General features: G+C 59.0%; 3 protein-coding genes across 4 annotated transcripts in view; 2 read left to right on the top strand and 1 right to left on the bottom strand.

Annotated features, from left to right (window-relative positions):
* Positions 1 to 4,296, top strand: part of METAP1D (methionyl aminopeptidase type 1D, mitochondrial) — a 28,282-nt gene extending 23,986 nt beyond the window's left edge. Inside the window, exons 7-10 of the mRNA XM_052792554.1 lie at positions 2,084 to 2,181; positions 2,824 to 2,871; positions 3,794 to 3,872; positions 4,003 to 4,296. Coding sequence (XP_052648514.1) covers positions 2,084 to 2,181; positions 2,824 to 2,871; positions 3,794 to 3,872; positions 4,003 to 4,081 — 304 coding nt within the window. The 3' untranslated portion in view covers positions 4,082 to 4,296. The remainder of the gene's footprint in view (positions 1 to 2,083; positions 2,182 to 2,823; positions 2,872 to 3,793; positions 3,873 to 4,002) is intronic.
* Positions 4,297 to 7,859: 3,563 nt separating this feature from the next.
* Positions 7,860 to 10,766, top strand: DLX1 (distal-less homeobox 1). The gene is made up of 3 exons (XM_052793553.1): positions 7,860 to 8,535; positions 9,054 to 9,253; positions 9,635 to 10,766. The coding sequence occupies exons 1-3, from the start codon at positions 8,223 to 8,225 to the stop codon at positions 9,887 to 9,889; spliced, it is 768 nt and encodes a 255-aa protein (XP_052649513.1). The 5' UTR covers positions 7,860 to 8,222; the 3' UTR covers positions 9,890 to 10,766.
* Positions 10,767 to 17,701: 6,935 nt separating this feature from the next.
* DLX2 (distal-less homeobox 2) lies at positions 17,702 to 19,927 on the bottom strand. Of its 2 annotated transcripts, none has more exons than XM_052792551.1 (3): positions 19,494 to 19,927; positions 19,080 to 19,267; positions 17,702 to 18,806 (listed from the first exon to the last, which is right to left on the bottom strand). In XM_052792551.1, exons 1-3 carry the CDS (start codon positions 19,816 to 19,818, stop codon positions 18,489 to 18,491), a joined length of 831 nt encoding a protein of 276 aa, XP_052648511.1. In that variant the 5' UTR covers positions 19,819 to 19,927; the 3' UTR covers positions 17,702 to 18,488. The 2 variants fall into 2 exon arrangements, with proteins under 2 accessions (XP_052648511.1, XP_052648512.1); XM_052792552.1 differs by having other exon boundaries at positions 19,080 to 19,264.
* Positions 19,928 to 23,915: the final 3,988 nt, after the last annotated feature.

The raw sequence follows: 23,915 nt of genomic DNA, 5'->3' as shown, positions 1-23,915 counted from the left end.
GAAGGTGAAAGAAAAGCGTATCAGGTGTTGCATGGACAGCTTCTCCCATCTCTCTTCAGAGAATCGCTTCACCCATATGGGAATCGTTATCTGCATTGCTCTGGGCTTGGTCACTGGAGATCTTCCGCTTCATTTTGTGTATGTTTCTGAGTAATCTGGCTTTCTAACTCCTCGCCATTCCCTGTGCTTCTTCCTTGGCCTTCAGCATCATCATAGCCAGTGGGCCAAGCCTCTGACCCAGACGTGGGTGATGTGATAGAAAGGCAGGGGAGAAAGTCTTTTCCATTTTTAGTAGGACTTTTCACTGCATAAACCTTCATGATCTTTTTCCACATAAAGGACGTATAAGGTAAAAGCCTGGACTTTGAATACAACCAAATGAAGCCCAACTTCTAGCCTTATCGGTAACCCTCTTTGCCAGTACTTAGGACTTTGGGGGCAGCTAAATCTGAAATTTCCATTCTTCTCCAGAGTTAATGAAAGAAATGTGATGAGTCTTTGTTGCAGGGCAATGGGTAGGTAAAAGCTAATATACAAATCCTGTTAAAACGTGCTCTTAAGGTCTGAAAACTGCAGCGTTATTAACCATTGACCTGACTCTTCTCTTTCATTGCCGTTTCGCTGTGGTGGAGCACCATGTCTCTCAACTGCAGTGACATTAAATTCTGGGACGGTGACCCACGGGCACTGGAGCCAGCACTGCAGGGTCTGTGAAGCTTGGTGTGCAAAGGGATTGCTGTGTACAGCAAGCTGAGGCCACTTTGCACCTGAGTAAGCACCTCCCCATGGGATTTAACATGCTTTAATTTCTGTGAGCGTTTACACATTTATTTGAGTTTCTTAACTTTTCCGCTTTTCCATCTGTAGTCAGACTCTGAGAAAGCAATTGTTAGGGTGTAAATACAGGCAAACCTGAAGTTTTTAAGTGCCTACCTTGATTTAAAACAAACAAATTAAGCTTTTAATGTTGTAGGTGACATCTTTTCAGGCGAAGTGCCTTCCTGTCTTGCTCCTGTTTGATTGTAGAAATAGTGTGGGGATGATATGCAGGGACAGGGGTAGCTTCCTTGTCACTTCTAATCCACCTCCAGGCCCCCCCCAGTCTCCATACATTTCTGTTTTGGCTGTGGGCAGCCCTCCTGGCTAAGCTACCTCAAGTCACCCCCTCCACCGCTGCCTCCACTGCTTGAGTAAGGGCAGAGCCTGAGAGTGAAGCCTGCAGACATGGGGTGGTGCAGCAGCCAGAGGACACCCCAAATATCTCCAGGTCCTCCAGTTTTTAGGGACCGGGATAGAAATTTGCTTTCCCAACATGGGTGGGGATCAGTGCCCAGCCGTGTTCCTGCAGGCAGCTCTTAGAGACGCTCCTCCCTGAGGCAGGCCATGAAGGACAGGACAGATCTCCCAGGCAGAACTGAAACGCCATGATCATTATGATTTGGTGTTGCTAATGTGGTGATGGGTTCATCAGAAATACGTTGTTAATTAGCGTGAACGGATTTGCTTGAGTTTCAATACATTCTGGTACTGAATGTTTGCAGTATTCCGAAAGGGAAGCAGTAGGGCTCTTAACTCTCCCTGTCGGCAGCAGGACCCTCTTCTCCTGCAGAAAACCTGGTGCAGGCAGTGGGTAGGCAGCTCAGCATGGGCTCTGCACCTAGGGAGGACTCAGCAGAGGCTGCAGTTTGGTGCTGTGCTGGCCGCGTGACCTGGCTGCTATTTAGCTGTCCCATGTTAAAATGAGTTCCCAGTGTGCTCGTGGAAAAGGTTGCTCTCCATCAGACAGGGAGAGGACACGCTGCCATCTTGCTTAGACAGCAGGGCTGGCGCAGGAGCTAGCAGTCTCCGCTGGCAGGCATGTTAACTCTGAAACCTAAGAACAGCTCACCGGTGCTAGCTCTGATGGCTGCTGGCTTTTGGAGCAGGTGCAAAGTGGTGACCAGGTGCTAGGTGGGGGTGAGAGCTTGCAGAAGCTGGGTGATGCCGCTGCCGGTACCAATGCGGTGGCAGGGGCTGGGGCCAGCTAGCGGATGTGGTGGTTGTTGGGGCATGCTCCCTCACGGTGTCCTCTTTGCCCCTGCAGCTCTGTGGCACAGCGGGGTGGCTTCCAGGTCTGCCCCTTCTTTGTCGGCCACGGCATCGGGTCGTACTTCCACGGGCACCCCGAGGTGTGGCACCACGGTAAGCGGCCCCCGCCGGCCGGACCCGCTCCCTCCCCGCGCTCGCTCCGCCACCGGCGACCGAACGACTGCGGCGGAGGGGAGAGGGCGGTAAAACGAGCAAAGCCCCCCACACTCACCCACGCTGCCGGTCCTGGCGGGGGTGCCGGGGGTTGGGGGGCCTTTCCGCGCTGGGAAACTGGCGGGCAGCCCCAGCCTCGTTTTCTGAAAGTCGCGCGGGTATTTTTGAGGGTAAATCGCTCGTTTAGCGGAGTCGTCGGGGCAGCTGGGCCCCGCGGACCGCCTCCCCCGCCCCGCTCCGGGCGGCAGCCGCCCTGTCCCGCGTCCCCGCACCCCCGCATCCCGCCCGCGCCCGAAGCACGCCGGCAAAGTTTGTCACGGGGCAAAGAAAAATCACCGCCGAAACGTTAAAGCCCCCAGACCCGGGCTGGAAGGAGCCGCCGTCGGGGCGGTCCCGCTGCGGCCGGGGTGGGATCGCTTTCGGCGGGTGCTCCGCTTCATAGCGGGGACCGGCGTGCACGGTACCTGCGAGCCAAAAAAGGGTTTAAACCAAGTGCTGGTTGCGTCTACTTAAAAAGAAAAAAAAGAAAGAAAGAAAGAAAAGCCCCAACAGCCATAAACACGATTTTATCTTCTTTTGTAGCCAATGACAGTGATTTGTTAATGGAAGAGGGAATGGCGTTCACAATAGGTTAGTAACCCTCTGCTATGGTTTGTTCTTTTTTTTTTTTCTTTAAAAAAGCACACACGGGGCAGCCCAGATCCGTACCGTTTCTTTACTGGGATATAGAAATATGCACGCAGGTAGGGGGACGTCGGCGACACTGACCCCTTAGGAAGCCGATTAAAATTTCATTTTTAAAGAATGCATTAAGGAACCAATTGGGTGAAATAGCTTCCAAATGATAAGTGTTAGAAAATGAAATGCTTATTATAAATCTTCTTAAATTACATATTTGGCGCCTATTTTTGGCAAGGCGGAGACTCTGCCGGCATACTTGGGCTGTGGAGGATGAGAAGGATGCGATTGTGTCCCCGAAGCCGTGGTTCACCAGCAAGCAGCCTGGTGGCTCTTATGTCATTTGCTGCCTGCCAGAGCTGCTGTTTGGGTTTGGGGACTGCAGCGCCGGGAACCAGTCAGAGCCTGGCCCCGCAGACTGAACGTGCTAAATACCAATCATGGAGAGCTGATGGGGGAAAAGCCCTCTTTCTCACTGTGTGGCTAAATGGCGTGGCAATTAGAGGGAAATAAGAAAATTGTTGTTTTGCTGATTTAATGAACATTTTAAGCCTGTCTAAAAAAATTCAAATATTTAAAACTATCTGCTGTTTAGAAGTGTGGTTGGTGCTTTGGTTATTATCCACGAGGTCTTAATTAAAGCTTGATTAAAATTCCCCGCTTTTACAAAAGAGGAATGGGCAACTTCCTACCTTGATATTTTGTCTTCCTCTTTAGTTCACATTTTAGTGTTGCAAGAGAGTGCCGCCCCAGGGAGGACAGGACCTGTGAGGAAGGGGAGCTACCTGCTGGGACACCCCCCTTTCTTGCTTGCTTCACAGTCCACACAGGAGTGCAACTAACTTTAGAATACATTTTGTTTTTCTTGCTGCAGAGCCAATAATAATGGAAGGATCCCCCGAATTTAAGATTCTGAAGGATAAATGGACTGCAATTTCTGTAGACAATAAAAGGTGCCTGATATTATTTTTTGATCTTCCTGAGCTGTGGAACTGATCGCTGACAGCCAAAAAAAGAACGCGTGAGTTTAACGGGCGTGGTGGCCACGTTTGCCCCCTAATAACTGCTAAATGTGCATTTCAGATCAGCGCAGTTTGAACATACCATTGTGATTACCTCAGAGGGATCAGAAATCCTCTCTAAACTGGTGGAAGAAGCCTAAAGATGGAGCAAGGAGTGGAGGCACTTGCTGTACTTCTGGGATTTCCAGTTTCACTCGGGACAGAGAGGAGGTTTCTGTAATTTCTGTGGGGAATGGGTGCTGCCTAAGTTGCTGCAGGAGACAGAAAAAGCAGCTTGAGGGGTCAGCTCTGGACATAGTCCTTTCTGTGTGTTACCTGGTGAGTATTTAATAAAAGTCCCTTGGCTTGTTTGTGACACTGGAAGCAGCCACACACAGCCTGCAAGTGCAAAGGGTTTGGGTTATTTGGGGTGAGGGGCAGAGAGCAGGTCCCCTCTCTTCCAAATCCTCTGTGGGACAAACACGTATCAGATGACACTGTCTCTGTGCAGCTGAGAGGACAGAGGAGCATAGTATTTTCCCTTTATAGCTGAGCTATGGAGTCAATTTGTCTTCACTGCGATTAGCACAGTGCTGTTTCCCAGGCTGTAACTTCTGCTAGGATGGAAAAAAGTTTCCCAAGGGTGGCAGGCAGAGAGAGGCAGCAACCTCTTCCCCTGCAGCCTTCTCAGCAGCAGTCCCCCCCTTCCTGCCTCGGCTAATTTCTCTTTGCACAGCACAAAAAATGATTAAAAATTAGATGCGAAGCACGCCTCTCTGGAGATCAATAATTGCCCTGCTTGAAGAATTAGCCGGTTTGGGGTAATCATGGCTCTGCGGTGCCCATGTTAGTTAAGGGAGAGGCACTCCACAGTTTAAGCGTTTAACACAAACGGAGGAGTTTGTGGTCTGGAGGATGAGCCCCGGCTCCTGCCCGGAATTTGGAGCTGATGGTCCTCATGAGCTGTGGGTCCCGCTCAGCCCCGTGCTCGCTGCGGTCCTGCCGCAGGCCTGCAAGGGGTGGAGGGTTTGATTTGCCATTAGCCGGTTGCTGACCGCCCTGTCGGGCCGGACGGATCTGGCCTTGGTACTTAGAGGCTACCAGAGCAGGATCTGGTCCTGTGAAATGCAGGGTAGCTTTGGAGATAAGCAAGTGACATCTAGAAGTGCCCCAGACCCACGGCAGCAGCGGATGCGGTTTTGGTACAAATAACTTGCCTTTAATTGTAGGCAGATGCAGTGCCGTGCCGAGGGCTGGCCGGTTGCACATGCAGGCAAGGGGGGCTGCTCAGCACTGGCTCCCTCAGTGGTTCAGGGCAGAAGTAAGCCGCTTTCTTACAGCTTTACTCTGCTGTTTGTTTTCACTCGAGTACAGCGAGCTGTCAGCTCCAGTAGTTTCTAACAGCATATTTTCAAAAAGCAGGAGCCCCCCAGAACACGGCTAACGCCGCGGGCCAGCCGCTCAGCTCCGTCCTCCCCGAGAGGAGCTTGGAAGGCCTTAAAACCTGTAAAAACAAACGATGCAGCCAACAAGTTCAGAAATACACAGAGGTTAAACAGCGTGCTGCGGACGCGGGAGGCGAGGGGCACCCAGCACTGCCCGGGGAGGGAGGGGGGGAATTCATTTTGTTTCCTGACACCCCGCCGCGCTGCCCGCTCCGAGGGGGGCTGGGGGTCCCGCGCGTCCCGGGGACAGACCAGGGGGGCCTCCCGGGGGCGGTGGCCGCGCCGGGAGCCCCCGGCTGGCACCGCAGGTGCTAAGCTTCTCCCCGTCCCCTGCCCCTCGGCCGTGCCGCCTCCGCCGCCCGTCCCGCGCTTACCGCGGCGTGGGGTGAGGCGGGAACGGGGCAGCCGGGAACAGGGACACCCCCCCGCCCCCTGCACCGCAGCCCGGTGTAAGGGGACTGCTTGCAGCTCCTGGTAGTCGCTGTTTGCTCTGAGGTCGCCCCGGTAACTCTGATGGGACTGCGGGTTTTACCGGCCGCTGCGGAGCGGTGGCGGCCAGGCGCTGGCACTGACGGCGCACGTTCGTGATCCTAATTGCGAAGGAGACTAAAGAGATGCGTCGGCTGCGCGGGGACAGCCAGCGCCTCGCACAAGCCCCTCACGCAGGGGGTCTTGCCGGGCAAGCGCGGTGAGAGCCCTGACGGGGCGATCGCCCCCGCTGGGTAGGGGCGTCCCGCGGCCCCTTCGCGCCCGCCGAAGCCGCGCTGCCCGGGGCCGGCGTTGCGCGGAGGGGCGGCGGCGGCCCTGCTCCGGAGGACGGGGCTGTGAGCAGAGCCGCGCCGTCCGGTCCGCGGGGTTTTGGCGGCCCCGGCGGGACTGCGGTTCGCCCCGGGACTACCTGCGCCCGGCCGACCGGAGGAGACCCGGCGAGCACGGAATAGTCTCCCCTCCCCGCAGCCGCCGGGCTGGAGGCCGGCGAAGGTGCCGGAGCTGCCGGGGCGCCCCGTCCCCTCCTGGGAGAAGCGCGCAGACCCGCCTCGGGCGGTCACTTACATGGCCAGGGGGGCAGAGCCGGCTGCCGGAGGAGTCCGTGTGGGGACACACCGCTACCGCCCCTTCCCGCGCCCAGCCGCGGCGATTTTGCGAAAATGAACTTTGCGCATCGCGAGCAAAACAAAAAGGGGAGAAAAAAAAAAGGAGGGGGGGAGGAAGTAAAAGAGGCGTTAGGAAATGGGCAATTAAAACCGACAGAGCCACTAATGAAAGCAAAAAAAAAAAAAAAAAAAAAAGACCGGGAGCAGAGGGGCTCGGTCTTGTCAGCTTTGCACAGCCAGGAGCCGGTTGCTTCGAAGACCGTGGCTGCCCGAAGGAGCCCGAACACCGCGCGGGCGCTGCCGGGGGTGGCCCAGCCCCGCTGCCGGCAGTGCCCGCCGCCGCCGGCGGGGGAAGGCAGGTCGGCACTAATACCTCTAACGACATCAGCGCCGCGATTTGTTTTGAATGTTCACTTTTATTGGTGTTCTCCCTTTGCCAAAATGTGCTTGATTACATAGACGTGGTGCCGTGATAACTGCGCGCTCTAGACGGCCTAGGTGTAACCGGCAAAGTTCAGCCCAGGCCAGATCAAATCCCAGGCTGTTTAATGCTGGAAGGCTGCATGTTGCTATTAGTGTTAAATATATGGCTAATTATGCGTATGAAAATTAAACATCAGTGTTATGCTAATGGGGCCGCCTTCAGCTGTGGATCAGAGCACTTGAGACTAGCATTTAATCAAATGAATCAGTAACTAATACATCTGCACGTGTGAACTTTCACAAGATCATTTTCCTGTTACAGTCACACCGCTGAATTATGAAAGAAATAATTATCAACACTTTCTAATTATCTAACAAAGTAATTTGGGATTCATCGTGGGCTTTCTGGGGAGGATCTCCCAAGTCCCACCTCATTTACCGCTCACGCACGCGGAAGTTTTCATTTTAAGCTCAAATGCGCCGTTTGGCCCGTTCGGGGCGATTTTTGTTTCGCTGGGCTTTTTTCTTCCCCTTTACGGACGACCACGGCAGCAACCGGGCGGCGCGCCCCCGGGGTGCGGGCGGCGCTGGGACCCGCGGGCCGGAGCGGAGAGCCCCTGCGCGCCCGCGGAGTGTGCGCGGCCGGGCAGGCGGGGGGTCGCCCGCTTTGTCCGCGGGTCCCGCCGCCGGCTGCCGGCGCGGGGTGGGGAGCGGGGCCGGCGCGGCGGGCCGGCACCCCCGCGGCCCGCCGGGGCCGGCGGAGCGCGGCCGCCGTCCCCCCCGCGCCGCCTGCGTGGCGAGGGGCGGAGGAGGGAGGTGCGCTGCCTCCAGCCGGGCTCCGGCTCGGCGTCCTCCGTCGCCGGCGGCGGGAGCAGGGGGCCCAGGCGGCTCCTCTCCCGGGGCCGGCCGGGGCGCGGTGCCGGGGAGCCGGCGGAGCGGGGCGGAGGCCGCCGAGCAGTGCCGCCAGTGCCGTCGAGGCGTGCGGCCGGCGCTCGGGGACGCGCGGCGCTGCCAGTCCGGCTCTCCGCGCTCACCGGGGTCCGGGCGAGCCCCGAGCGCCTTGGACCAATCCAAAGCGATTATGCAAGACGGCGGACCAATCAGCTCCGCCAGCTCATGAATATTCATAGGCTTGGCTGAGTCAAAGCTTTTAGGCGAGTTTGTGTAGATCTACAGCATCATGCTTAGACTTTTCAAAGAGACAAACTCCATTTTCTTATGAATGGAAAGTGAAAAACCCTGTTCCGCTTAAATTGGGTTCTTTCCTGTCCTGAGAAACACAACAGACCCCAAAAAGGCAAGCTGAAGAGAGAACACACACACAGACCAAGCGACAAGAAATGACCATGACTACCATGCCAGAGAGTCTAAATAGCCCCGTCTCAGGGAAGGCTGTCTTTATGGAGTTTGGGCCGCCCAGCCAGCAAATGTCTCCTTCTCCCATGTCCCACGGACACTATTCCATGCACTGTTTACACTCCGCGGGCCACTCTCAGCCTGACAGCTCGTACAGCACAGCTTCGTCCTTCTCCCGACCGCTGGGCTACCCCTATGTGAACTCGGTCAGCAGCCACTCGACCAACCCCTACATCAGTTCAGTGCAGTCCTACCCCAACAGCTCCAGCCTGACTCAGACCCGGTTAGAGGAGACAGGTAGGTGCACTCGGCTTTGGGGAGGCGGGGGGGGGGAGAGGAGGGGGGAGGGAAGGCAAGGAGGGAGGGAGGGTGCTTGTATCAAAAAAAAAAAATCTATCAGGGGGGAAAAATTAAATTAAATTACGAAATATTAGTCAGGAGAGGCTGAGGATCACAGGGGAGCAGTACACAGAGCACACAATGCCTGGCTGGAAAATAAATCAACCCAGATGTGCACGTATTAGTCTTCGTAATTATTTATTGCGTAGCGCTATAAACAATGTATGCAATTAAGGGTAATTAAACCTAAACTACAGCCTGCAAAAATAGCAAACTTTCTCTGGGAAGAAGCCTGGGCTGCCATAATCGCCCGGAGCCTTTGTTAGCGTTACTCGAGCTTCACTTTTCTTCCTTCTCATTATTGTTATTGTTGATGTTGCTGCTGTTATTGTTACTATTGCTGCTGCTATTGCTGTTACTGCTATTATTACTATTGCTATTATTATTATTTATTCTGCATCGTTTGTTGTTTGTAGGGGCCGAATCGGAGAAAAGCACTGTGGTAGAAGGAGGGGAAGTTCGCTTTAATGGGAAAGGGAAAAAAATCCGCAAACCCAGGACTATTTATTCCAGTTTGCAGCTGCAGGCTTTGAACAGGAGGTTCCAGCAAACCCAGTACCTGGCTCTGCCCGAAAGAGCCGAGCTCGCAGCATCTCTGGGACTCACCCAGACCCAGGTACAGCTCCGACTGAGCCGGCCCCTTTCCTGCGTCCTCTCCCTGTTCCCACCGCCGGCGTGGGAGACGCCACTCGTGATGCAGACGGGTCACAGCCGCGGGCAACGGAGCCCGGAGCGACGTCCGCCCCGCCGCGGAGGCGCAGCCGGTGCCGCGGAGGCCCCCTCGGGGGCCTCCGCGGCACCGGCTGCGCCTCCGCGGCGGGGCGGACGCGGGGGGGATCTTCCCGGGTGGTTTGGCATCACAAAATGGCAACGGGCACAGCAGCCACGGGGGGGACAAGGGGGAAAAGCTGGGGGTCCGTCGGCCCCCGGTGGGGGTGGGGGGGGGGTGCTGGACCGTACCGAGGGATGCTGAGCCCTGCCCCGTTCCCGTTTGCAGGTGAAGATTTGGTTTCAGAACAAGCGCTCCAAATTCAAGAAGCTGATGAAGCAAGGAGGGGCCGCCCTGGAGAGCAGCGCCTTGACCAACGGCAGGGCTCTCTCGGGCAGCTCGCCACCGGTGCCCCCGGTGTGGAATACCACCTCCGCCTCCGGTAAGGCCTCGTCGGGGACCCCGGGCACCTACATCCCCAGCTACACGTCGTGGTATCCTTCGGCCCACCAAGAAGCTATGCAGCAGCCGCAGCTGATGTGATTATAAACCCGTTTTCCCCTACCGCAAGCACTATCGGTCCCGAAAATAATTAAAATAATTACGGAAAAAAAAAAAAGAAATTAAGTAAAATAAAAGGAAAGGGGGAAAAAAAGAGAGGAAAAAAAAGAGGGGGGGGAAGAGAGAGAGAGGAAAAAACACAAAAGAAACCCAAGCAAACAAACAAACAGGAGGTCTCTTGCCCATCCAGCCATTAGGACGCTGCACTGTAGCTCGGTGCAGAGCACAGATGTGATGCGGGCCGGTTCCCACCGCTGACAGCTGACGGAGCGGCCCCGAGCACTGCACAACAGCCTGGGAGCAGAGCGAGCGCCGGCCGCGGCTTTGTGGGACAATCAGAAAAAGATGTTTGGGGGGGGGAAAGCCCTCTCCTCTGTCCTGTCTGTCTGTCTGTGTCTGTTGAAATGTAGGTCATTTATTTACTATCCCGATCTGACGGTCTCTTCAATTGCAAGGGGGAAGGAAGCCGTACAATTTCCAGAGCTGCTTTCCCTCGACATTTTCTGTACCTTTCACTACCCATCTGTGTATTTTTCGTTGTTGTTAAAAGGGGAAGACAGGGGTTTTATTTATTGATTTAAATTACCACTATGAGAGTGCTAGAAACAAACGGACAATCCGGCTTGCTGAGCGCACTGCTCGGACACGGCACAGTTTACTTTAAGCAAAACCACACACGGTCCCCCGGCCCCGGCCCCCCCCCCCCCCGCCCCAATAAATCACCACAAGAGAAGGATGCGATTTTTAACTTTTACAATAACTTTTATACTTCGCTGGCGTGGAGAGGTTTGGTCCGAATGATTTGCATTTCTCGCGTATTTAACAAAGGAAATAAATGCACATTGTTTGGTACTCTGAAGTGGAATCGCAGCAGCTGCCGAGCGCTTTTGCTGAGGTGAAGCAAGGCGCGGAGGACGGAACGAGAGCCCCGAGGGCGGCGGCGGCGGCGGCGGCGGCGGCGGGGGGGGACCCACCGGGCGGGCGGCGGGCGGGCGCACCCGCGCAGCTCCGCGCAGCCACGGCGAGGCTTCCCCACGGAAAGCCGGCCCGAAGTCGAAATGCACAAACCGACGTGCAGGAGCTACTCGCTGTACATATTTTATTCTTTGTTATTATTATTATTATTGTTCTGTAAACATGTTGCACAAATTTAGCCTTTTTTTTAATTATTATTTCCGTTCTGTTTCGTGTGGCTGTAAAACATGATGCTTTGTGTACTGAGATCTTGACATTTTACTTGTGAAACTCGGAAGATGTGATAAACTGAGCTCGGCTGTGTTTAGTGTTCTATATGTCAAAGTTTAGTTTTATATTGAGAATGTTAACTTATTGCTTTGTATCTGGGGAAGGAAAGGAAAACAAAAAAACACACAAATCTTTGTACATAAGTTATAAAGTTTCTTTGAGACAGTAAAATTATGGTTTGGAAAAGAGACACGCGTGCTCTCTGTCTCCTAGCGCGGCCGGCAGCGGGGCCCGGGCCAGGCTCCGCGCTCGGCGGCGGGCCGGCGGTGCCCGTAACCGGGAGGCGAGGCGCGGGAAGGGGGGCGGCCCGCCCCGGGCCGGGCCCAGCCGGGCGGCGGCGGCCGTCGCGACGGGCGGCGGGACCCTCCGCGGAGGGACGGCCCGGGGGGGTACCCGGGAACAGCTCCCAGGGCCGGGAGGGGGATTGCGGGCGGGCCGGGACAACCCCGGCCCCCGCCCCGGCAGCCGGTCCGGCTGCCGGGGCCGCGCATCCCCTCGGCGGCGGAGCCGTCCCGGCGCGGCCGCGGCTATCCCGGCGCCGGCCTCGGCCGTGCCCGCTCCCCGGGGCGGCCCAGCGCCGCGCACAGCCCGCAGCCGCTACCGGGGGTAAAGCGCTGCAGAGGGGAGGGGAGCCGGGAGCGGCTGGGCTCGGCCGGCTGGCCGTGCGCGGCTCTGCGCGCAGATTCCGCGGGGGAGCCGGCGTGCAGCCCCGCGGGGGCCGTGCTCACCCTGCCCGAGATAAGCACCCGGTCGCCCCTGCGCGGGGCCGGCGCGCAGCCGATGCGCGGCCGCGCAGCATCCGCCCGGGCGCGCACACGCGGCGCGGCGGCCCGCGGCGGCGCGCCCAGGGCGGCCCGCGGGGGTGCTGGATCCGGCCCGGAAAATTCTTCCCAGCCCCGCATGTCCCGCGGTGCCACGGCCGAAGCCCGGCCCCGAGAAGCCCGGAGCCCCGAGCGGAGCGGGAGCGGGGCGGCTCCGCGCCCCCGCCGCGCCCCAGACCCCGCGCAGCTCCCTTGGCGGCTGCAGCCGGAGAGCAAACGCCTTTGACCGGACGGGAACGGGGTGGTCAAGCTGCTCGGAGCGCTTTTAAAGATACATTAGCTTCTCCTAATTCAATAACGTCTTGCTAACCGTTCAAATAGAGAAATTATTAGTTTTCTCTCAGCGAGGCGGTCTTGCGTTAGAGTCTACTATAATTGTACATTTGAAAATGTTAATCTCAATACAGGCCTAATTAATTCTGCCTTGTTGCTGACAAGTAGTTCATCAAATATCTGATTCGAAGATTTTCGTAATGAGGATATTAATTAAACTATGAATAATCCAAAGGTGCTTATATTGAAACAATACCTCATTACAATGATTAAGTCCTGATTTTGAATATTATACCTTTAACAATTGTCACCCCGCAAACACAACCTTATGGATGAGCCTGTAAATGGCAAAATGTAATTTTGGGATATATTTTTTCCTTGTTGGGGAAAAAAAAAAGTGCCCCTCATTTTCAAACACTTCTGAAATAGGTTACACACAGCTTAATGATGATCAAAATGACTCTTTTCTGCAAAAAAAGACCCCAAAGTGCGCGTACAGCTGCAAACCCAAGAGGGTCAGCATCATTTCACTGTATTCTCTTCTTGATTACAAGCCGAGCCCATCAAACACAACATAATTACAGTAATTTCAGGTTTATTTATTCTAATGCAGTTTCCCCATCTCTGTGGTAATTATGAGCAATTTTTTCGCCCAGGGAATCTTTTTGCATTAACAAAAGAGATAACGCACTGAAAGCCAAATTTGCTGTGCATTGAGAAAAGCGAAGAAAAAAAAAATAAAATAGGTGCGAGCTGCCATCTCTGCAATTCTCCTATATTGGAGCTCTGCAAATTGCTTGCAGGTGTATGGAGCAGAGCTGTCAATAGGAAGGGGCTTCCAAATTAGCAAATGCACAATGTTGAAGTAATGAAGACAGACTTAGCAAAATTGCCAAACAACAGATACCTCTTTAATATCTTCCACCCAAAAAGAAAAAGGAAAAAAAAAATCCCTTTGGAGTGTCCCTGCGAACCCCCTTGAATGGCTGGGGATGTTGTACATGTGTCAATCTAATTGCAGAGCACAGAGCGGCCCCTGAAACTAGAAAAAAATCAAATATCAGAGCCCAAGCCCGTCTGCATTCGGAATTTGCTCCCTTCGTTTGACAGAGGGGGATCAGAAATCCCCGCCGCCGCCCGCACGGCTCGCCCCGCCGCCGCCCGCCCGCCCCGCTCCCGCCACCGCCGCCGCTCTCACGCCGGTGAAAAAGTGCCATGTCCCGCCGTCGTCGTCGTGTCCGTCCCCCCCCCCCCCCCGCGCCGGTGCCCTCCCCTCCCGCCTCCCGGCTGGGAACCGGACAGTAACGCTCCCCTTCGCAAGGAACCGACAAACGCACACCGCGAAACCACCACCGAAAACGGGCGCTCCCCGGCCCCGCGGAAACCCCGGGCGGCGAGTGCCCCCGCTCCGCCCCGCCGCCGCTCTGCCCGCGCAGCGCTCCGCGGCTCGGCCGGCGGCATGTCCCGGCGCGGCGCGACTCGGCTTGCCTCGGCTGTGCGCGGCGTCCCCGCCGCCCGGCCCGGCGCCCCGCTCCCTTCCCTCGCCCTGGCGCTGGCGGCGGGAGGTTTTGCGGGGGAAATTGGGCCGGCGGAGCCGCTGCCGGTGCTTCGCCCCCCCTCCGCGGCCCCGCGTGGGGCATCCGTCCACGTCGCGCCCCGTGCACTCACCTACCCCCGCGAGAAAGGAGCCTGTGTCGCCACCCTTACCTTCCGCCTCAGTCCCTGAGGCTCTGGCACAAGTCTTTGCTTTACAACAAACCAAAGGACCGAACGCGGCTTTTTGCTACCAAAGTTACAGGAGCAAGAGAGTGTGAGAGACGGGGAGAGGATCGGGGAGGGAGAAAGAAAAGGGAAGGGAAGGGGAAAAAAAAAAAAAAAAAGAGAAGAACCCGAGCACAATAATAATATCCTGAGAGTGCAAATGTGGATTGAGATCCCCCAGAGATGCACATGCCTCTGAGCGCAGCAGCCTTTTTGCAGCTCTGCTCTTGCAGAATATGACTGAAATTTTCTGCTATATAGCCTCTGTCTTTATAGCTGATGAAAAAAATTGCAGATTATTAGCATAAATGTTTACTCTTCATTACGCTGATGACATTGTGCACTCGAGATCTTGGTAATCTTTGGGAAAATTATGAGTAATTTTTAAAAATTTTAAAGCAGCAGCAGTTACCATGCAATTCAGGCTAATTCTGCGTAGGCTCCGAACGGATATAATTATCGAGGAGTCAAGATGTTATGCTAAAAACTATGCATTGATATTCCCATTTATTATGTACATACAACTTTGACAATGTTGATGCTTGAAATAGCAGGAAATTGTCTTGCGCAAAAATTACAGTCCATATTAGGACATGTGAAATTGCGAAGAATTATATAGTAATTGCAGGCTTTCAGATGGGAGAGCCAGAATGCTCAAACTAGTGCAAATGTGGATAAAATTACAGATCAGAGCAAAAATTAGGGAAAAAAGGGGTCTGGGATTTTTCAAGTTGGCTATAGGATTCCGGAAGTGTCTAATGCCACATGATTGCTGCAGCTTTAGGGGAGACATTCATGCCTCAAATAACTCCTTTTGCCAGAGCCGCTTTAATTGAATTTCTCGTGCTTTTTCTTTTCACCGGGGCAAATGAGTAAATTGCCTACCCACGGCACAAGCCCGGCCGGCCCCGCCCGTGCGCCGGGGAGGCAGAGGGTGCCCCTCGCCCGGGCGGCTGCCGGGCCCCCCCGGACCGGGCTGGCCGCGGAGCCGTCGCTTATCCCGGCCGTCCCCCCGGACCGGGCTGGCCGCGGAGCCGTCGCTTATCCCGGCCGCCCCCCCGGGGCCGGCCCCGACGGGGCGGGGAGGGGGGGACCGTCGGCGCTGGGACGTGGGGCGGAATCGGCCCACCCCCACCCGCTTCTCGCAGTGCTGGGGGGGGCAGGGGCAGTTCTCGCCCCTCGGCTGCCCCGCTCCCCGCGGTTCTTCCCGGTCCCGGGCGGCCGAGCCCCGCGTAGCTGCCGCCTTGTGCGGGGGGCACATGCTTCACAGCAGTGCCTGCCCCGTCCTATCGGACAGGAGAAGAGCATGAGAAAACAGATCACAAACATACACACATCTATACGTATGCATCTAGGGTGCGTGCGGCGGTGCAGCGCGCCTATGCATCCGCGGTGCCTTCGACGCCCCCAGCACGGTGTGAGCCGCGTCCCAAGCCCCTGCGAGCAGCGGGCGAAACGCGGAGCCTGGCGGGGCTCCGGGAGCTGCGGAGGGGCTGCAGGGGGAAGCAGGAACACACCCCCCCGCACACACCATGTGCGGGCAGCCCGGGGAGAGCTGCTTCTAGCAGGCAGCACATAAATACTACTCAATAAACCGTTAATAAATTAATAAATAACTAAAAAGGAGAAGGAAAGGGCGGAGGGCAACAGGGGCGGCCTGCGGTCTGCCCCGTCCTGGAGCGGGGTGCTCCGCTCCCGGACCGCTGACAAGCGTCCCCCGCCTGGGCAAGCCCCCCCCCCCGGACCCTACGCCGCCGTCGGTACCCTGCCCGAGCCCACGGGGCCGAGCCACGCACCGCACCGCTGCACCGGGCTGGAGTCGCGGGGCGAGGACCGACGGCGGGGAGGGGAGGGGGCAGGTGTTTGGGACGACGACGACATTATTTAACAGCGAGAAACGCCCGTAAAAACGACGGGGCGGGGGGTGGGGGGGCTGTCCCCGTCCCGGCCATGTCCCGCGCCCACGGTTTCCTCTTGCATCCCGAACGAGTGGTTTAGCAGAACTTGTCACCTGGTAGAGGGGTGTCCCAGCCCCCCGACACCCCCCGCCCCCGCCAGACCGCGGGGGCGGGGGGCTCCACCGGGCTGCTCGCCACGCGTGCCCCCGCCACGCGCGCCCCCGCCACGCGCGCCCGTTTCTGGAGGCGGCCCCGCCGCCTCCCCCCCTCCCCCCCCCCGTCCTGCTCTGTGGCCGCCTCCCCAGCGCTTCGCCACCCGCCAGCGGGGTAACTCCTTCCCCCCCGGCCGGAACGGGCGGCGGAGACCGCGGCCGCCGGGTCTCGCCGCGGCCGGCGGGGGGGTGACGCGGGGGAGAGGTGCGGACCGGGCCGGCCCCGCTGTTTCCCGGGGCGGCTCTGGGCTCTCCTCCCCGTCCGCGCCGCCGGGGCAGCGCGGAGGCCGGCGGGCAGCTGCCGCTTCCCCCTTTGTCTCCCGCTCCCTCCTCTCGCCTCCTTTCCAGGCGCCCCTCTCGTCGTCCAACGCCCCCCTCCTTCCTCTCTTTTCCTCTCTTCTCCTTCGCCCCCGCGCCCCCCCTCCCCTCGCCCCCAAGCTTTCCCCAAGCTCTCAAGAGCAATCCGCCCTCCCGAGTCCCCCCCACTCCGGCGTGTCCCCTGTGGGGCCGCCTTCCCCGGCCCCTCCCGGGCTCCTCATGCCAAGGCCTGTCGGGAGAGTGCCAGCCGGGCTGCACATTCCCTGCCCCGGGCCAGTTGGCCTAGGCCTCTTCATCATCTTGTCTGCAGCGGGATCCTCCGCACCCGTCCCTCTCCCCCCGCACTCTCCCAGGCTGGCGGGGGCCTCGGGGCGACAAGGGGCAGAGACACCCCCCCCACACACACCTCCCTTTACTTCTTCCAGCCGCCAGGACCTCCAGGGGCGCAGCCCGGAGGGGTACGCCCCTCTGGGTTACAGCTTGGAGGGGCACAACCGGGAGGGGTACATCCCGACGGGGGGCAGCCCGGAGGGGTGCAGCCTAGAAGGGGGTTCAGGTCGGAGGGGCGCAGGGAGGGGTACGGAGCCTCGCACAGGGCTACATCCTGGAGAGGTCCAGCCCACGAGGGGGATACATGCCGGAGAAGTGCAACTTGGAGGGGGCGCAGGCTGGAAGGGGGGTTCAGCCCGGAGGGGTCCAGCCCTCGCGGGGCACATCCCAGAGGGCTTCAGCTATGAGGGGTGCCCTCGAAGGGCCACAGAGGGGCTCGGGGGCACCCACCACCTCCCGCCGAGGCAAAGCTTCCAGGCAAGCTACCGGCCTGGGCGCCACCGACGGGGGGGTGAAGGGAGGGTGAAATTTCTCCGGGGCGGGGCTGCGCCCGGCGACCAGCTGCAGGCGTACTCCAGTCCCCGGACACGGCCCTGCCCCAAACCCCTCTGGCCCGTCTGGGAGACGGCAGGAGCCAGTCCCGGGCGAAATGTCGCTGGCGCCAGCAGGCGGGGGGTGGGGTGGGAGAGAGGGGGGGCAGCTCTGGGCTGCTGCAGGCAGCGCTGAGTGATTCATGGCCTCGCCGAGAAGACTGGCAGGGACGAGATTTTATTGTAGCCGGGAGAGGAGAGGGGGGGGAAAGGGGGGCCGTTGCCGGCTTGCGGCAACAGTTGCAATGGGGAGGGGGTGGAGAGGACGCAGCTCTCCCCGCCAGCGAGCGCCGGCGTCCGGATCGACACCCCCAACCTCCCCCATCCCCAAAGAAACGGCGCGGGCACCATGGAAACAATAATTTATTTAAATAATCTCTGCTTATTGTAAAAGAAACATTAAAGAGTGTTTAAGTTTTCCATAATAAATAACCCAAAATACCCTTTTTTTTCCACGACTCTAGACATCAAACGGCGCAGGGGCAGGACCAGTGGCTGGGTTGCCGGCGGGGGGGGGGGAGGAGGGGAGGGCTCGGCGCCCGCCCCGGGAAGGCCCCGTCGGGTCACGAAACCCGCCCGGAGGCACCGCGCGGGCGGGAGCCCTCCCGCCGCGGGGAGCAGAGCCGCGCCGGTACCACTGCCTGCGACCGGCCCCCCCTCGCCGGACGGTTTCGTTCACGGCTAAAAAGGGTAACTTAGACACGGGAGGCTCTTGTTTTAAACCTACATATAAAAATTATCTTTTTTTTTAACATTTTATTTTTTTAATCCCCAGCATCAAAGTGAGGTCATCCGCAAAGGCACCTATCAACTTTAAAAAAATAAAAAATAAAGTTAACCAAAGCTCTGCACCGGTGGTTTGATGAAAAAGCCGGGGAGGAGGAAGGGGGACGGAGGGAGTGGAAGCAGGTGCTTGCTCCACTGCGCGGTTATTTTGGCGGCGGGAGGGCAGGCCCGGTGGGGCCGATCGCACAGGGGGTCCGCCGCCGGCGCCGCGACGTGACGGGACGGGGCGCGGAGCGGTTCCTCTCCGCCGGGACGGCCGGAGCCAGGCTTCACCAAAACACCAGTGCTGCACCTCGGTGCCCCGCGGCCGCCGGGCGCGGCCCCGCGGGCTCAAGTCTCTGCGGCATCTAGAAGATGCCGCCGCCGCCGCCGTGGTGGGGCGGGGGCTGCGCCGGCTGCGGGAGGGGGGCGGCCGCCGGCAGGTGCGCCGAGCCGCCGGGCGCCGGCGGGTACCATGAGTAGCTACCGAGGAAGGCGGCGGCGGGGCTGGGGCTGGCGGTGCCGGCGCCGCCCGCCGTGCGCGGGTGCGGAGCAAAGTCCCAGGCGGGGGGCGAGGAGGGGGGCGGCGGCGAGGCGCTGCGGCGGGGGGGCGGCTCCGCCGGGATCTCGCCGCTCTTCCACATCTTCTTGAACTTGGAGCGACGGTTCTGAAACCAGATCTTCACCTGGGGGGAGAGGGGCGTCAGGCGGCCGCAGCCTCCGCGGGGCCGCCCCGGCGCCCGGGTCGCCCGCGGCGGGGTAGGGACAAGCAGCTTTCGCAGCCCCGAGCGGTGCCGGCGCTCCCTCGGCGGCGCGGCCACTTCTCCCGCACTCCCACCCCGGGGCCGTCGAGGCGCCGCGGGCCGGCCCCCCTCCCACGCCCGCACCCGACCCCGCGGAGGGCGAGCGGCCCCGGCGGGGCGGGACGTGCCCGGGGCGCCGCGACGGGAGAGCCCTACCTGTGTCTGGGTGAGGCCGAGGGAGGCCGCCAGCTCCGCTCTCTCGGGCAGGGCGAGGTACTGGGTTTTCTGGAAGCGCCGCTGCAGAGCTGCCAGCTGGAAGCTGGAGTAGATGGTCCGGGGCTTCCGCACTTTCTTCGGCTTCCCGTTCACGATCCTGATCTCCGGCTCGCAGTCTTCCTTCTCTGCTATGGCAGAAACGGCGGTGCCAGTGAGGAGAGGAGCCCCCCGCCGCCCCGGGCCCTGCCCGTAGCGCGGCAGCGCCGCCCGCCCCGTCGGGGCGGCCCGCCGGGGACGAGCGCCCTCCCGGCCCACCCCGCGTCCCGAGCACCCACCGCCTCCTCGCCGGGCGTGGAGGGGCCGCCCGGCTCCCCACCGGCTTCCCCGAGCCGCCCCCCCCGGGCTCGGACGTACCGGAGTCGTTGTTGGCCGGAGAGGCCCTGCTGCCGTAGGGCCCGTAGGAGCCGTAGGCGCCCGCGTAGCCCAGGTCGTAGCCGGCCTTGGCGGAGTAGGGGGCGGTGCCGCCGCCCGCGTAGGGGTAGGAGCCGACCGGGCCGTAGGGCGGGCCGCCCGCCGCCCCGTGCTGCTGGTTGGTGTAGTAGCTGCTGTCGGTGGCCGTGGAGACGGGCAGCGTGGGGGACTCCTGCGGCTTGTGCAGGCCGCCGTGTTGGTGGTAGCTGCCGGCGGAGATCTGGCTGGCGTGCATGTCCGGCACCAGGCTCTCCAGCACCCCGGTCATCCCGCGCCCCAGCCCGCCGGGGCACGGGCCGCCGCCGCCCCGCGGCCGTCCCCACCGGGGAGAAGCGGTCAGGGCCACGCCACCATGCTCGCCGCGCTGCGCTGCGCTCCGCGCCCGCGGGGCCGGGCCGGGGCGGGCAGCCGCGCTCCCGCCGCCGCCAGCGGGACGGGCTCTGCGGCGCCGCGCGCCGCCGGGACGGCATTTAACACCGGTCACGTGGCGCGGCGCACGTCACCTAGCAACAGCCAATGGGGCGCCCGGCCACGCCGTATCCCCGCGGGTTCGCGGGGCGCGGGCACGAGCGGCCGCGGGGTCGCGCCCCGTGCGGGGCCACGGACTGTCCCGGGACCGGGACCGGGACCGGGACCGGGACCGGGACCGGGACCGGGACCGGGAGCGGTACTGGTACTGGTACCGGGACCTTCCCCGGCCCCGTCGCACGGCTCATTCCGCCGCCCCTCTCCGCCGGCGCGGTCCGACGGGGCGGTCCGACCCCCGCCGGCGAGCGCTCGGGCCTGCGGCTCGGCCCGGCCGCTCCTGCCGCACTGTGCCCGGTGTGCGCCCTCGCCCGGCCGGCGACCGCAGGGAAAGGCTCGCGGCGTCCGTCCCCCCCGTAAGCGGCATCCGCGCGCGGGCGCCGCCGGGGGAGGGGGCCGCGGTCGGGGGTCCTTCCCGGGTGTCCTGTCCGCGGAGGATCGGCCACGTGGGGGGAGCGCTGCCCCCCGCCGCCTTCCGTGCCAGCGCGGTAGCGCTTTCCAGCGAAACCTCCGTAACGTTACACGCGGAGGGGCGACGCTCCGTCTGGTACAGGCGCACGTGCATTTTACGCAGCCGTTGCTGACGGCGCCCACGGGACGTACCCTCCACGCAGCAGCCGGTAACGGCGCGTTGTTGCGGCCCCGGCACGACGGCGGGAGCGGCCGCCCGTCTCCGTGCCCCGTCCCTGCCGGCTTGCGGCTGCACCGAGGACGACGCCGGCCGTCGGGGGCGGGTGTCGGGCGGGCGCGGCGGCGCTGCCCTCGGCCGCCCTTTGCCGGGGGGAACGCCGCGGGGCAGCTGCGACCGGCGTGGCGGCCGTGGGCGGCAGGGCCGGGCGGGCGGGTGCCGTCGCTAGCCGGAATGGTGTCTCCAGAGCCGCAGGGACATGGCTTCTGAACCGATTTTTATATTTTATTTTTCTCCCTCGACCGTCTCGCCGTGGAGCGGAGCCGCTTGTCAGGAAACGCTTGTCTTTCGCAGGGGTGACCGCGTCCCTGCGCGGGGGGGGAGGGGGGGAGGGCATCTCACGGGTGTTCAGCGTGGGCCCTCGCGGGGAGGGCAGGGAGGGAGGCGGCACTGGTGCGAGGCTGGCTGCGAATGGGACAAAAAGGGGGGTAAAAAGGGAAAAATAAAAGAGAGACCGGCCGCCGTGGCGTTATTTGCAAGGGGCGGGGGGGGTGCCGGCGGCCGCGGCGCGCCCCCAGGAGCCCCGCGCGTGCCGACCGCGCGCCCCCGCGGGCCCCCGCGCCTGCCCCGCCTCGGGAGCAGCGGCGCGTGCCCCCTCAGGAGCCTTCCTCGCGCTCGGCCCCGCCCGGCGGCGCGGGGGGCGTCCGTTCCCTCACGGCGCAGGTGCCGGTGCCGGGCGGCTCTGCCGGGCGTCCCGCCCCCGCCGCGGGGCGGCCTCGCCCCGGCCCCGCTGCGGTCGGTTTGAAGCGGGGCGCGGCTGGAGTCTGTCCGTCTGTGCCCGGCGGGGCGGCGGCGCTGCGGCGGGCGCCGGGCGAAGGTGAGCGGGGCCGGGGCGGGGCCCCGCGACGCCGGCGGTGGCAGGTGGCCCCGGGAGTGGGACCGCGGGAAGCGGGTTGCTCGGCCGGGCCGGCGTTAAGGCCGGGGTACAGTCTGCGAGAGAAGCGACGTGCCGAGAACCCGGGGTGACACCGCCGGTCCCTGGCGCTCGGCCCTGCGGGGGCGAGCGAAGCCCGCGGGGACCCGGAGAGGGGCCGGGAAAGAACGGCGGCGGTTACGGAGAGGGCACGGCGCCTGTACCAGTGGGCTCGCGTACTGCTGCCTCTCTCAAGCACAGTTAGTATTTGATGCAAAAGAAAGCCTCTTTATAAGACCCGCAGTCTGAGCTTACTGCTGTCCCAGGTTACATCTTCGTACGGCTGTCTCTGGCCATTGCTGCATGGGGCCCAGCAGCCCGGAACAGCCCCTGACTGGCACGGGAGAGAAGGGGAGAGACAGAGAGCTTTTAGTGATGATCAGTAGAGATCAGGGCTATCAGCTACTTTTCATTAGTCGCATTTTGAAGCATGCGAGATAGTTTAAAAAAAATACAAAGGAGAAAGGACACGTCACCTTATGTTGTCTCATTCTGAGAACTTAATAACGCAAAGGATTTTTCTTGGAAATCTGTCTTGCTATGTGGCAAAACTTTTTTTTTAATTAAGATAAATATTTTAGTGCTATACAGCTCCGTGCATGGTGATTTACACAAAAAGTGAAGGGCATGGTTTTGTTTACTTCAGCTTGTATGAATAGTCTTTTTCATGCAAGTTTTTCCTCATAAGTTAGTGCAGGACTTGCAGATCTGAGTGAATTGTCATGTGGTAGCGGCTCCAGAGTCTATGGCTTTGTTCCTGCAATTTGTTTTGCCTGTGTGGAGGCACAGACTCCACTGGAATGACCACTGCAGAGTTATTTATGCACATATTCACATGGCTGATCTTGTAGATCTGATTTTATTGTTTCTCATTTACTTGAATTTTGCTCGTGAGTAAAGTGGTTGTTTTAACCAACTTGTATAAATAAGGGCATGGCTCTCCGGACCATGAAGGTGAACAGGTTAGGATGCAGGGAGGGAAGACATCAGGCAACCTGAAGGAAGGAGGAAGGGTTGTACTAGGTAAGAGACAACTTGACTACCATGAATGTTTTAAAACACACTCCTCTGAATTAGTCTTGCTATTAGAGAGGAGTTAAAAAAAAATGGCATTAGCCTGGCCCATGTTTATGTTTTTTCGTGTTCTCATGTCAAGTTAATAATTTTAGTTCTACTTTTTTTGTCTCTGCTTTGGGAATTGTGAATGTTGTCTGGATGGGTAATTAGAAAGGACCCAGGGAGACTGGGGCATGAGGTAGAACTCAGAGGAGAGGAGGAGTGTTTTGTGTACCTGCTATCACTGCTCGGCAGTCTTGCTTGGTTTTGGTGTAATAGATGATGTTTTTATTATTTATGTCCTGTGAGAAGGAATGTTTGGGTGCTGCAAAATATATATCTTATGGGCATTAGTCATTCAGTTGCACAAGGGAGAAAGATGCTTGCCTTCTCGTTGCACAGCAGTTCAGTGTTCAAAAGTTTTGGTCATGAGGTTTATGTAAATGTACAGCACTTACTGCCAGAGGCTGCAAAACAATTGAGCTGGCTTTGTTGTTGTTGACTTTTTTTTGTTTTAGAAGCATCCTCATGCTGCTAAGACTGTGGACATATTTTGTTTATCAAGTATACTAAACACAGTGTGTACAAACACAAGAAATGACCATCAGTCTTCAAAATTATTATCTCTCCAGCTGATCAGTTTGTATTAATTAATTTTTTATTTATTTTTTTTTAACAGGGCAGTTGTATGTGGCTCATAGAAATGGCTACAGTAACTCCTGCCTGGTAGGTTTTGTTTTATTTTTTATTAACTATTATTTCTATGATTCTTTTCCTAAAACAGACTTCGTCTGAGAAAAAATGTGAAAACACTTAAAGGCTGGTGTCCTCAGTCTTTATATATGGTATAGATTTAACCTAGAGATCAACACAGCAAGTTGTTCCATGATGTTTTATCTCAAGTTTGACTTGAGGAGAACCACACTCAGGATTAAGAAAGGGATTACTTTTTATTCCGCTGTAGTTGTTAATATTTTATCCATTATGGTCCACATCTGCCTGAACCATTTCACTTATTTCAGTGGGAATGTGGTGAATCTTGGAAAATGGGCCTGTTATTTCTGATAATGCTGCAAAAAAGTAATTGGACAGTAGTCTCTACTGCAGTGACATGTTAACAAGTACGGGTTTCTTTTCATGGCTGTGGGAAATGCTTTCCAGTGGATTTATGGTGATACAATGC

The sequence above is a fragment of the Harpia harpyja genome, chromosome 7, assembly GCF_026419915.1.
Source record: "Harpia harpyja isolate bHarHar1 chromosome 7, bHarHar1 primary haplotype, whole genome shotgun sequence".
NCBI classification, from domain to species: Eukaryota; Metazoa; Chordata; class Aves; order Accipitriformes; family Accipitridae; genus Harpia; species Harpia harpyja.
The sequence above is the reverse complement of the archived record's forward strand: the minus strand, read 5'-3'. Positions and strand labels throughout refer to the sequence as shown.

What these genes read in the sequence shown, in the direction of transcription:
- DLX1 (XM_052793553.1), top strand. Translation starts at nt 8,223, where the DNA reads ATGACCATGACTACCATGCCAGAGAGTCTAAATAGCCCCGTCTCAGGG. An exon ending in GACCCGGTTAGAGGAGACAG is followed by an intron (nt 8,536 to 9,053) that starts GTAGGTGCACTC and finishes TGTTGTTTGTAG; the next exon opens with GGGCCGAATCGGAGAAAAGC. An exon ending in TGGGACTCACCCAGACCCAG is followed by an intron (nt 9,254 to 9,634) that starts GTACAGCTCCGA and finishes TCCCGTTTGCAG; the next exon opens with GTGAAGATTTGGTTTCAGAA.
- DLX2 (XM_052792551.1), bottom strand. Translation starts at nt 19,818, where the DNA reads ATGACCGGGGTGCTGGAGAGCCTGGTGCCGGACATGCACGCCAGCCAG. An exon ending in TCCGGCCAACAACGACTCCG is followed by an intron (nt 19,268 to 19,493) that starts GTACGTCCGAGC and finishes TTTCTGCCATAG; the next exon opens with CAGAGAAGGAAGACTGCGAG. An exon ending in TCGGCCTCACCCAGACACAG is followed by an intron (nt 18,807 to 19,079) that starts GTAGGGCTCTCC and finishes CTCTCCCCCCAG; the next exon opens with GTGAAGATCTGGTTTCAGAA.